The 13,816-nt window shown below is 39.0% G+C and overlaps 1 protein-coding gene across 1 annotated transcript in view; it reads left to right on the top strand.

Moving 5' to 3' along the window:
- The window catches only part of LOC145792677 (protein kinase and PP2C-like domain-containing protein), a 54,422-nt gene that overhangs the window by 7,402 nt on the left and 33,204 nt on the right, over positions 1-13,816 (top strand). The window contains exons 2-3 of the mRNA XM_082873921.1: positions 4,861-4,893; positions 5,710-5,797. Coding sequence (XP_082730047.1) covers positions 4,861-4,893; positions 5,710-5,797 — 121 coding nt within the window. The remainder of the gene's footprint in view (positions 1-4,860; positions 4,894-5,709; positions 5,798-13,816) is intronic.

Here is a 13,816-nt window from a genome sequence, read left to right on the forward strand (position 1 = left end):
TTAGATTGTGATTGTGATTGTGATTGATTGATTGTGATTCCTTAATCAGTCAGTCAATCAATCAATATAAAAGGTGATTCCTTAATCATTGCCTTAGGGCTTCCTTTTGTAATAGTTGATTGATTAATATAAAAGGTGATGATTTCATAATCATCACTCAAGCTTTGTATTCTCTTAAATTATATGGTAGCCAAAACCCTAAAAGCCGTCACTCATACAGCCGCTACCACCAACCAGCCATCACCTATCACCACCCATCCTGTATCGCTGGTCCCTGAGTCTCTGTCGGAACCAACCAAGGTCCCATATAGCTGTTTCGACTTCAGCCGAATGCCCCTCTGGCCTAGTTGACCCTCGTGAGGGTTGTCCTAGCCTCTCTTTATGTATTTTGGCTCCTGTAGATGAGTGTTTGGGGGTTGCCCATCTTTTGTTGCCTTTGAGTCTCTGTGGGAACCAGCCAAGGTCCCACAGAGCTGTTTCGACTTCAGCCGAAGGCTCCTCTGGCCTAGTCGACCCTTGTGAGGGTTGTCCTAGCCTCTATGTATTTCGGCTCCTGTGGATGAGTGTTTGTGGGTTGCCCATCTTCTGTTGCCTCAAGTTTCTTTCCCTCTACCTATGTTACACGGACTCTTTGGAATTTCGAAGGTACCTGTGTCGAGACAACACGGGTACGGGTGCGGGATACGGCCGGGATTCGGCTTCTTAGAAACGGATACGGCAGAAGAATCGAAAGAGAAGAGAGCAAGGAGAGAACCTGGCCTTCGACTTCAATCGGTTGCAGATCATCGATCGATCTGTGAAGTTGATCGATCTGCGAAGCTTGATCTGCGAAGTCGATGTACTGTGCTTCGTCGTCTTCCCCTTTGATCTCGATCTCGGACTCTCTTCGTCGTCTTCCCCTTCCGTCGTCTCTACGAAGTCATTGCTCTACCAACCAATTTTCTAGGTCTTCCCCTTCTGTCGTCTCTGCGAAGCTAACACAATTTTTATTTCTATAGGTCTCTGACTTTTCTTTTTAATATAATTTGAATTATATATAATATAAATTATATTTATATAATATTATTCATATTATATAATATTATTTATTCAAAAAAATATTATATAATATAATATATCATAAATAACTTAACTTTTATGTCTAAAATTAAAATAATTTATTTTATCATATATAATATAATTTATTTTATGTCTAAAATAATGTTTATAATTTTTATTCATTATTTATTTGTTATTTTTTTAATAAAATTTGTTATTCCTTAAACTTTTTAAACTCATCTTCATATAATAAATATATTTAAAAATAACTATTTAACGTATCTCCGTATTCGTATCCTAATTTGGATCCGTATCCACGTATTTTTAATTTTTAATTTAAAGTGTCCGACCCTTAGATGCACACCCGTACCCGATATCCGCACCCGAGTCCGTGTAATGTAGATTACTGTTAGGAATCTCTCTCTCTCTCTCTTTTGATAAATACTATTAGGAATCTCTTTCTTTTGTTTCTTGATTGATTTGCCGGAAGAATTTAGCTTATGGGTTGATGTATAGTTTGGCCTTTTTCCCTCTTATGTAATTTTTGCCCAGGATTTCTCCTTGTGTCTCGTTCTGGATTTTATCTACCCGGAAGAGGAAAATTCTCCTTCATTATTCCCCCTTGAGATACAACATGAACAAAATAAAGTTGGTTGTCTTAAGGCTGGTCATGTTGAATTCTCAGACTATTTAATCTTGGATTAGAAAACTTAGGCTGTCATTGATTTAGTAGTACAGGAGGGCCAACATCAATCATTATATTCTCCTATGTGTTGGAGGGCTAACAAGAATTTGAATCAAATGGAAATTGATTGGATGGGATTTTGGTGTGCTGAGAAGTTGATGTATAAATGCATAGGAGGACTAGCTCCAACCTTCAAAATCACAATTGAAGAAATAATACCTATTGGGAGCAAATATAAATCATTTTATTCCTCCTTTGTGTCTACTTAGCAAAATCATAGAAGAAATAATAATACATATTGGGAGCAACTAGAATGGAAAGAACCCTCCTTGTGTGACTTGACTGCTTAGCAAAATCATAGAAGAAAAAATACATATGAGAGCAAGTCAAATCCAAACAAAAGTATAAAGAAAAATCGTAGCCACAACATATCCAATTTTTTATAGGAAAACTTTTGACTTGAAGGGTAGCTAAGGGACAAGCTTGAAAGAAAAAATCTTCCATTGTATGAAAATTGTGAGTTTTCAATCAACTTTGTTTCCATCTATTAAAAAACTGAGATCTCAAGTGGAAGCAGACACCCAATCTCTAGGGATTTTCATGGCTCGAGCAGTGGCCAACGATTTTGCAAAGTCTAAGGTGGTTTTAACTTGGATTTTGGATGGGATTGGTCTTCGAGTCATCTCATTTATAAATACTCGTTCCATCCCCAACTGTTTGTCAATTTTCAGCATTCATGCCTTTTAGTAGGGTCAATAAATAATGTATTTTTTTCCCTACAAATTGAAAGAAAGAATAAATAAAAAAACATAGATGATTTTTTTGGGATGTTTGGAATAGTTAAAATGGACCAGCAATTTCGTACGGGAGGAGAATTAAACTAGTTGTAACCAAAATAAATTTGTCAAATAAGAGAAGCATCCATATTCGCTTGCACTATCAATAGATTAATATGCGTTTTACATCACTTTAATACATTTCAAGTTTGTTTTGGTGATTTCCTAGTCAATGGTGGATCGCGTTTAATTTGTGGTGAATTCACAGAGTATCATAGATGCTTGATACTCTACCAACCATTAAGGAACAAACATCACCGATTTCTTGTGGTATAAGAAACACGCTAACAAGTTTTAGGATTCAACACCTAAGGCACATATGAACTGGGTTAGGGTTGGGTTCTTTCTTTTTTTTTTTTTCCCTTACTAATGGTGAATTGGTTGGCTACGGGGTCCTGTGGTTTTTGTCCATTTAGATTTTCGACAGGAAGAAGCGAAAAAGAAAAGAAAAAGGGAATCCTTTTGTGTGTCTAATTGATTATTATATTGATTGCAGAATTGATTGGCATAAAGCAAATTTGTACTGGTTTAATTGAATAAAATGAACAATTCATAATCTCTGTCATGTTATGTTATCAATCCTAAGCAAATTCTTTTCCATTTGAAGGGCTAAATCTCCTCTAGACCTTATTCAAGTGCCAAACAACATTTTAAGTGTGAAGCATTAGCACTTTATCTGAATCACTAGATCTTTAGCATTGTCAAATTAATTTTTGATTTGAAATGTTACTGCAATAGTCGTTTGACCAAAAGATGTGAAATAAAACCCTATTTATAGATGAGGGCTTATTAGGGTTATATTTCAAGCCTGGCTAAGAAAGATTTATACAAGTCAACTAAAATTTGGGATATACGTAGATCATGGGATATACGTAGATTTTGATCCCTAGGAATGGCACTGTATAGTTACCAAAAAGCATGACATTTTGCATTTCAACTGCAGGAAACTTTCACCAGAGTAAATGTTCCCATAGAGTGGCTGCGATGATTTTTTCCACGGCGAAGCATGGCTGGTATTAAGGGCGATACATGTTAGATTAGCACAATGTAAGAATGGAGTGTCCGTGTCGTGTCCGTGTCATGTCTCGTGTCCGTGTCCGTGCTACATTTTGCCTCTGTTAGATGGCGTGTTTTATGCCAAAGTTTGTGTTAAGAGTTGTTGGACTCCAGTTGCTGGTCTAGAGTGAGCAAGTGAGGATGTAGTTTAAGAAGTGTGTCCTTAATGCCTCTTTTGTTGTCTATGGAAGGAGAGGTATAGGACTTCATTTCAAGGAGTGAGGTGTTTGTGACCATGGAAGCATTTTTTTCCCTTCTTTTAAGCAGTTTATTTGTGTGGCCTATAGGGGTTTGCTGCAATCATTGGACTTTTTTGGTCAATTCTAAAGATATTTTTTGTGTGTCATTTTTGCTTCTCTGCATGTACTCCGGTTTGCACCCTGTTGAAGCTCTTTTGGATTTTTCTTATTTACAAAACTATGTATATTTTTTGTTGGCTCTTCATGAGACTCATTGCCTTTTACGATTTTCAATAAAAAATGATCTTCTTAAAGTTGTAGATTGCTGTTTATTCTTCCATCCTTGGTCCATGCAAGGTAATACGGGACATTGGGACGTATATCACCTAAGTATGCATCTCTAAAAGTTCCCAACATGGTTTATTCAACAGGGAATGATCTCACAAGGTTGGATCTTCCTGTTTAAATTAAACTACGTAAAAATGTTTTTACTTCTCTTGTCACCCTGTTCAAACTGCGTAAAAATGTTTTTACTACTCTTATCACTCCTTCCGTTTTTGAGAGACGCAACTAGTTGTTTTCTGAAAGTCAACATTGTAGATCCATTATAATTTGAATTGAGATTTTTTGGCATGGCAGTAAATGCAGTAGTTTTGACTATTAAGTTTCATACATTGTCAGTCTTGTACTCTTGTTATGTTCTTTCGAGGCTGGCTATTATTTGGGATCAATATTTATGCATCAAGTGGCATACCATGTCCATTGAAGGTATGCAAGGAACTAGTTATGTCCTAAGGCATAAACATTTTTTCATTAAAAGGAAGGCCATAAACATAAGATTAGTGCGAATGTTGCTGCTAACTATAACATGTGTTTTGATTCATTCCAATATAGGAAGTGAATGCTTGGTAATAATGTATAAACTTGTTTCTAGATGATAGAATTTCCTGATCATTATCTTTGTTAGTAATTGATGCATATCTACTTATTTTTCATTTTACGTTAGAATTGCAAGCTGGATTCATATGTTCGTTATTAATCTGTTACCCAATTATTTATTTTGCAGAAAGCAATCTGCAAGGACCCAACTGATGCAAAGGTTAGTATTGAACTACTCTTCATGTATCATTCGTTAATGTGTTAATTTTTTTAGAACTTTTTTTTTTTGAGTCTATAATCTATATTTTCTTTCTGAAGGCACTAGGGGAAGAAAAGGAGATAAAATATTGAATTTTATTTAATATATATTTATTTATTTTCTAAAAAATGGAGAGTTGTTTCAACAATGACGTAATAGTCATATAAGCACTGTTGACTGGAAGTTGTTTTCTCAGCCGTCAATAATATGAATCTTATGATTCCAACGTTTATTGTAATCCTTTTCCTACATCCTATGTTTGAGTTGTTAGTTGGATGATATGTGGTTGTACTCATCAGTTGGGAGGGTCATGTCCTGTTGGAGTTCATGCTGCTGTAGTTGTGCAGACTGAAAGGCTAGCATTGTGTTTCATTCTTCAGGGAAAACAAATTTTTTTGCAATATGGTGTTTGTATTGGACATAAATGCCATTTTTCTTCTTCGTCTTCTTCTTTTATAAAAGGTGGTTGTGTTCAACACCATTTTGTTATGGATATTGACACGCCATTGTGTCCTTGATATGTGTTTCATGTTGCAATATTTATCACATTCTAACATCTCACGTACGTAGATGCCTAAACCTCAGGCCTAGGTTTAATTATAGACCAATAGGCATAGTCAAAATTTCATATGTGGTGGTGTAGTATGTTTGTTCCTTAGGATTGATTGACATTTGTCATAGATTGGATATATTGATGATTCTAGTTTCCTACAATCTATATAATACACTATGCTGAATGTTTTCTTTTCTTCTGCTTTTCTTATATATCTGATGTAGGAAGTTCCACCGCTCGATGTACCAGAACTTTTGGCATATTTAGTTAGGCAATCTGGGCCATTCTTGGATCAAATTGGTGTTAGAAGAGGTAAGCAATTCTCTTGAGTTTTGATTTTGATCTTATAATGAAGTGATCAATAAAGGTATATATATATATATATATATATATTTATATATAGAAATACACATAGTTTAGTTCCTATTAATGGGGTTCTAGGTATAGAGCTGACCTTTAATCATTATGTACAAAGTAGCTGCCTTGTATTCACACTCACTACTTGAAGGTTATTAGGCCTGCATTTAAAACCACTAAACCAATCGTCCCCTTTAAAGTACACCCACTTCAGTCCCAATTAGTGGAATATGTATATATGTTTGTCACGATAATTTGTATTGAGGATGATTGATGTAGTTTCATATATGTCATGTGACAAAATCTTTGCTTCACAACTTTAGATGGTCCTTTAGATAAGCTTTACTGCACCAATTGAAACTAGTTTGGCAGAAGTAAAATTCAGGACTGCAGCCTTATGTAATACAGATGCCTTACAATTGAAGTTATCAGAAATGTGCTACAAATTTAAACACCAGAACTACATTACAAAATGGTTTTTTTCTTTATCAATGTATGATTGTCTGCTTTTTGCTATATTCTGGAACTATCTGATGCTTTAAGAAAATTAACGATGTGGATTTGGTATATAGATAGATTCAGGGGAATAACTGACCTGTTGGTTCCCCTTATTTAGATGGTTGGGTTATGTGAGTTCACAGGTATTAGATAAGCAGGCAACAAGTATCAAAACTTGAATTTTTTTATCTAGAACTGTCTTTGAGGGTCCGTTTGGGGTTGCTAGACCTATTTGAAGGTGCTTATTTAGGTACACTGACAAAATCAGTTGGGAATGTGTTAGGCAAAGGTTGTTTAAAAAGTGCTACAATTGGGTCACATATAGAATTATAACTTTTGCCAGGGGCCAAGTTTTAAAGTTAATATACTACAATGCAAGTATTTTTTTTAATTTTTTTTTGTTGATAAATTGTTTTTTTGTTGTTGATAAATTCAATGCAAGTATCAGGGGGCCCAAAACAACCAATAAGCTAAGAGGCATGATTGGATGTTTTTATGAAAAAAGCTAACTTTTTGTTTAATTTGAAGTAGATCCACTTTAACCAAATGCCACAAATGGAGTTATCTTGGTTCTAGTGTGGTTTGACTTGGAAAATTTTAAATTGTTCCAATTGACAATATGGAAGCAGCGTGTCATTTGGAGGTCTGAAGCGCTGTTCTTATATTAAGTATTCCACATGCTATTTGTAATATTTGGTTTATTTTCAAGGAATAGTTCCATGGTTTATAGCATATAATCTCTATCACTTAATTATTGACAAAAATGTTAGGACAACTAACAAGCGTACCAACTAGACAAAATATTTGGTGAATCCCATACCAAGTGGTGGGACCTATGTACAAGCGCTCTGTTGGTATTTTTTTTTTAAGTGTTTCTAGCATTTTGGTATTATTGATAGTTCAGATGTTTCTTATACTCCAATGTACTGAACTCAGACTAATCATGGTTACTTGGGTTGAGGTTGGCAACATGGTTCCTCTTGCGTGTGGTTGTTCTTAGAGTACACACACACACACACACATATATATATATATATATGTACATATATATTTTTTTCAATGTTAGAATAACTATGTCCTTTCTCATGGTCTCAATTCTCATTTTTTTTTTTGTGTTTTTCTTCTGTCTTTGAGGCACCTATAACTTAGTTTCTGTTATTCCTTCTTGACAATATTTTTTGGCTTCGTTGCTACTCTTAAACCATACTGTGCTCCTTCACCTCATATTGTCTATGCTTCATGCCTACTTGTAGCTCTAGAGAAATGTAGCACCTCATATTGTCTATGCATCGTGCTACTTATAGCTTTAGAGAAATGTAGTCATTTCTTATTGTTGTGCCCCCCCTGTCTGTGTCTGTGTCTGTGTCTATATCCTCATTTTTACATTTGCTTTTTATTGTCATCCAACATTTTGTGCGGTTTAGCATATGCCATGCAGTCGTCTTATGGAGATTTTCCAGGGAATACCTCAAACACCTTGCGAAGGACCAATAGAAGTTGTGGAAACTTACGGAACTAGCACGGGACTCCCGGTTTGAAAACTAAGACAAAAAAGACACCTTTTTCTCACTTAAGCTTGAAAATAGTCCATTAGGGGCCAAAATCGTGTAACAGTCATGAGAAGGCCTAGGGAATACCTTGAACACCTTGGGAAGGACCAATGTAAATTGTGGACCAATGTAAATTGTGGACCAATGTAAATTGTGGACCAATGTAAATTGTGGACCAAAATCAGGGGCCAACATCATGTAACAGTCATGAGAAGGCACAGGAAACACATCAAACACCTCGGAAGGGACCAATGTATGTTGTGGAAACTTACGAAACTAGCACGGGACTCCCGGTTTCAAAACTAAGTCAAAAGATGTATTTTTTTCACACTTAAGCTTGAGAATAGGTCATCGGGAGCCAAAATCGTGTAACAGTCTCGAGTAGGTGTGGGGAACACCTCAAATACCTCAAGAGGGACCAATGTAAGTTGTGGAAACTTACAGAACTAGCACGGGACTCCCGGTTTGAAAACTAAGACAAAAAAGACACCTTTTTCACACTTAAGCTTGAAAATAGTCCATTAGGGGCCAAAATCGTGTAACAGTCACGAGAAGGCCCAGGGAATACCTCAAACACCTTGGGAAGGACCAATGTAAATTGTGGAAACTTATGGAACTGGCACGAGATTCCGGTTTGAAAACTAAGTCAAAAAATGTAATTTTGTTCACACTTAAGGTTGAAAATAGGCCATCGGAGGCTAAAATCGTGTAACAGTCATGAGAAGGGCCGGGGAACACCTCAAAGGAACTAGCACGGGACTCCCGATTTGAAAAATAAGTCCAAAAAGGAAATTTTCTCAAACTTAATTGTGAAAATAGGCCATCGCGGGCCAAAATCGTGTAACAGTCACGACAAGGCCCAAGGAACACATCAAACAACTCGGGAGGCACCAATGTAAGTTGTGGAAACTTATGGAACTAGCACGAGAATTCCGGTTTGAAAACTAAGTCGAGAAAGACACTTTTTTCATACTTAAAGCTTGAAAATAGGCCATCGGGTGCCAAAATCGTGTAACAGTCACGAGAAGGCCCAATGAACGCCTTGAACACCTTGGGAGGGACCAATGTAAGTTGTGAAAACTTACAGAATTAGCACGGGACTTCCGGTTTGAAAACAATGTAGCAATCACGAGAATGTCCGAGGAATACCTCAAACACCTCAGGAGAGACCATTGTAAGTTGTGGAAACTTACGGAACTTCAACGGGACTCCCGACTTGAAAACGAAGCCAAAAAATGCACTTTTTTTCACACTTAATCCTGAAAATTGGCCATCGAGGGCCAAAATTGTGTAACAGTCACGAGAAGGCCCGGGGAACACCTCACACCTCGAGAGCGACCAATGTAAGTTGTGGGAACTCACCGAACTAGCATGGGGCTCCCGGTTTGAAAACTATGTCGGAAAAGTCACTTTTTTCACACTTAAGCTTAAAAATAGGACATCGGGAGCCAAAATCGTGTAACAGTCACGGGAAGGCCCAGGAAACGCATCAAACACCTCGGGAAGGACCAATAGAAGTTGTGGAAACTTACGGAACTAGCACGGGACTTCCGGTTTGAAATCTAAGTAAAAAAAATGCACTTTTTTTCACACTTAGGCTTGAATATAGACCATCAGTGGCCAAATTCGTGTAACAGTCACGAGAAGGCCCAAGCAACACCTCAAACACCTCGGGGGGGGACCAATGCAAGTTGTGAAAATTTACGGAACTTGCGCGGGACTCCTCGTTTCAAAACTAAGTCAAAAATTGCACTTTTTTCACACTTAATCTTGAAAATAGGCCATCAGGGGCCAAAATTGTGTAACAGTCACGAGAACCCTAGCGAAACCCCTCAAACACCTCAAGAGGGACGAATATAAGTGGTAGAAATTTACAGAACTAGCACGGGAGTCCCGGTTTGAAAACTAAGTGGAAAAAGACACTTTTTTCAAACTTAAGTTCGAAAATAGGCCATCAGGGGGCCAAAATCGCGTAACGGTCACGAGAAGGCGTGGGGAACACGTCAAACACCTCGGTAGGGACCAATGTAAGTTGTGCAAACTTACGAAACTGGCACAGGACTCCCGGCTTGAAAACTAAGTCAAAAAATGCATTTTTTTCACACTTAAGGTTAGAAATAAGCCATCGGGGGCCAAAATCGTGTAGCATTCTGTAGAACACCCGGGGAACACCTTGGGAGGGATCAATGTATGTTATTGAAACTTACAGAACTAGCACGGGACTGCCGGTTTGAAAACTAAGCCGAAAAAGGCACGTTTCTCACACTTAAGCTTGAAAATTGGCCATCAGGGGGCCAAAATCGTGTAATAGTCACGAGAAGGCCCATGGAACACATCAAACAACTTGGGAGGGACCAATGTAAGTTGTGGAAACTTACGGAACTAGCACGGGACTTCCGGTTTGAAAACTAATTTGAAAAAGACATTTTTCTCACACTTAAGCTACAAAATAGGCCATCGGGGACCAAAATCGTGCAACAGTCACGAGTAGGCCCGTGGAACGCCTCAAACACCTCGGGAGGGACCGATGTAAGTTGAGAAAACTTACGGAACTAGTACGGGACTCCTGGTTTGAAAACTATATCAAAAAATGCACTTTTTTTCACATTTAAGCTTGTAAATAGGCCATCGGGGGCCAAAATCGGGTAACTATCACGAGAAGGCCCGGGGAACACTGCAAACACCTCGGGATGGACTAATGCAAGTTGTGAAAGCTTACGGAACTTGCACGGGACTCGTGGTTTGAAAATTAAGTCAAAAAATGCACTGTTTCCCACTTAATTATGAAAATAGGCCATTGGGCGCCAAAGTTGTGTAACAATCACGGGAAAGCCCAGAGAATACCTTGAACACCTCCAGGGGGACCAATGTAAGTTGTGGAAACTTACAGAACTAGCACAGGACTACCGGTTTGAAAACTAAGTCGAAAAAGGCACTTTTTTCACACTTAAGCTTGAAAATAGGCATCGGGGGCCAAAATCGTGTAACAGTCACGAGATGGCCCGGGGAACACATGAAACACCTTAGGACGGACCAATGTAAGTTGTGGAAATTTACGGAACTAGCACGACACTTCCGGTTTGAAAACTAAGTCGAAAAAGCCACTTTTTTCACACTTAAGCTTGAAAATAGGCCGTCGGCGGCCAAAATCGTATAACAGGCGCGCGCCTTTTCGGGGAATACCTCAAACACCTCTAGAGGGACCAATGTAAGTTGTGGAAAGTTACAGAACAAGCATGGGACTCCCAGTTTGAAAACTAAGTCAAAAAATGCATGTTTTTCACTTAAAGTTTGAAAATAGGCCATCGGGGGCCAAATTTTTGTAACAGTCACGAGAAGGCCCGGGGAACACCTCAGACGCCTCGAGAGGGACTAATGTAAGTTTTGAAAACTTACAGAACAGGCGCAGGACTCCCGGTTTGAAAACTGAGTCGAAAAAGACACTTTTTTTCACACTTAACCTTGAAAATAGGCCATCAGGGAACGAAATCGATTAACAGTCAGGAGAAGTCCCGGGGAACACCTTAAACACCTCGGGAGGGACCAATATAAGTTTTGGAAACTTACGGAATTACCCCGGAACTTCCGGTTTGAAAACTAAGTCCAAAAAGCCACTTTTCTCGCATTTAAGCTTGAAAATTGGCTATCAGGGGCCCACATCATGTAACAGTCATGAGAAGGCACAGGAAACACATCAAACACCTCGGAAGGGACCAATGTATGTTGTGGAAACTTACGAAACTAGCACGGGACTCCCGGTTTCAAAACTAAGTCAAAAGATGCATTTTTTTCACACTTAAGCTTGAGAATAGGCCATCGGGAGCCAAAATCGTGTAACAGTCTCGAGTAGGTGTGGGGAACACCTCAAATACCTCAAGAGGGACCAATGTAAGTTGTGGAAACTTACAGAACTAGCACGGGACTCCCGGTTTGAAAACTAAGACCAAAAAGACACCTTTTTCACACTTAAGCTTGAAAATAGTCCATTAGGGGCCAAAATCGTGTAACAGTCACGAGAAGGCCCAGGGAATACCTCAAACACCTTGGGAAGGACCAATGTAAATTGTGGAAACTTATGGAACTGGCACGAGATTCCGGTTTGAAAACTAAGTCAAAAAATGTAATTTTGTTCACACTTAAGGTTGAAAATAGGCCATCGGAGGCTAAAATCGTGTAACAGTCATGAGAAGGGCCGGGGAACACCTCAAAGGAACTAGCACGGGACTCCCGATTTGAAAAATAAGTCCAAAAAGGAAATTTTCTCAAACTTAATTGTGAAAATAGGCCATCGCGGGCCAAAATCGTGTAACAGTCACGACAAGGCCCAAGGAACACATCAAACAACTCGGGAGGCACCAATGTAAGTTGTGGAAACTTATGGAACTAGCACGAGAATTCCGGTTTGAAAACTAAGTCGAGAAAGACACTTTTTTCATACTTAAAGCTTGAAAATAGGCCATCGGGTGCCAAAATCGTGTAACAGTCACGAGAAGGCCCAATGAACGCCTTGAACATCTTGGGAGGGACCAATGTAAGTTGTGAAAACTTACAGAATTAGCACGGGACTTCCGGTTTGAAAACAATGTAGCAATCACGAGAATGTCCGAGGAATACCTCAAACACCTCAGGAGAAACCATTGTAAGTTGTGGAAACTTGCGGAACTTCAACGGGACTCCCGACTTGAAAACGAAGCCAAAAAATGCACTTTTTTTCACACTTAATCCTGAAAATTGGCCATCGAGGGCCAAAATTGTGTAACAGTCACGAGAAGGCCCGGGGAACACCTCACACCTCGAGAGCGACCAATGTAAGTTGTGGGAACTCACCGAACTAGCATGGGGCTCCCGGTTTGAAAACTATGTCGGAAAAGTCACTTTTTTCACACTTAAGCTTAAAAATAGGACATCGGGAGCCAAAATCGTGTAACAGTCACGGGAAGGCCCAGGAAACGCATCAAACACCTCGGGAAGGACCAATAGAAGTTGTGGAAACTTACGGAACTAGCACGGGACTTCCGGTTTGAAATCTAAGTAAAAAAAATGCACTTTTTTTCACACTTAGGCTTGAATATAGACCATCAGTGGCCAAATTCGTGTAACAGTCACGAGAAGGCCCAAGCAACACCTCAAACACCTCGGGGGGGGACCAATGCAAGTTGTGAAAATTTACGGAACTTGCGCGGGACTCCTCGTTTCAAAACTAAGTCAAAAATTGCACTTTTTTCACACTTAATCTTGAAAATAGGCCATCAGGGGCCAAAATTGTGTAACAGTCACGAGAACCCTAGCGAAACCCCTCAAACACCTCAAGAGGGACGAATATAAGTGGTAGAAATTTACAGAACTAGCACGGGAGTCCCGGTTTGAAAACTAAGTGGAAAAAGACACTTTTTTCAAACTTAAGTTCGAAAATAGGCCATCAGGGGGCCAAAATCGCGTAACGGTCACGAGAAGGCGTGGGGAACACGTCAAACACCTCGGTAGGGACCAATGTAAGTTGTGCAAACTTACGGAACTGGCACAGGACTCCCGGCTTGAAAACTAAGTCAAAAAATGCATTTTTTTCACACTTAAGGTTAGAAATAAGCCATCGGGGGCCAAAATCGTGTAGCATTTTGTAGAACACCCGGGGAACACCTTGGGAGGGATCAATGTATGTTATTGAAACTTACAGAACTAGCACGGGACTGCCGGTTTGAAAACTAAGCCGAAAAAGGCACGTTTCTCACACTTAAGCTTGAAAATTGGCCATCAGGGGGCCAAAATCGTGTAATAGTCACGAGAAGGCCCATGGAACACATCAAACAACTTGGGAGGGACCAATGTAAGTTGTGGAAACTTACGGAACTAGCACGGGACTTCCGGTTTGAAAACTAATTTGAAAAAGACATTTTTCTCACACTTAAGCTACAAAATAGGCCATCGG

The sequence above is a fragment of the Camellia sinensis genome, chromosome 6 (genome assembly GCF_055761805.1).
Source record: "Camellia sinensis isolate YWXY chromosome 6, ASM5576180v1, whole genome shotgun sequence".
In the NCBI taxonomy this organism is placed as follows: Eukaryota; Viridiplantae; Streptophyta; class Magnoliopsida; order Ericales; family Theaceae; genus Camellia; species Camellia sinensis.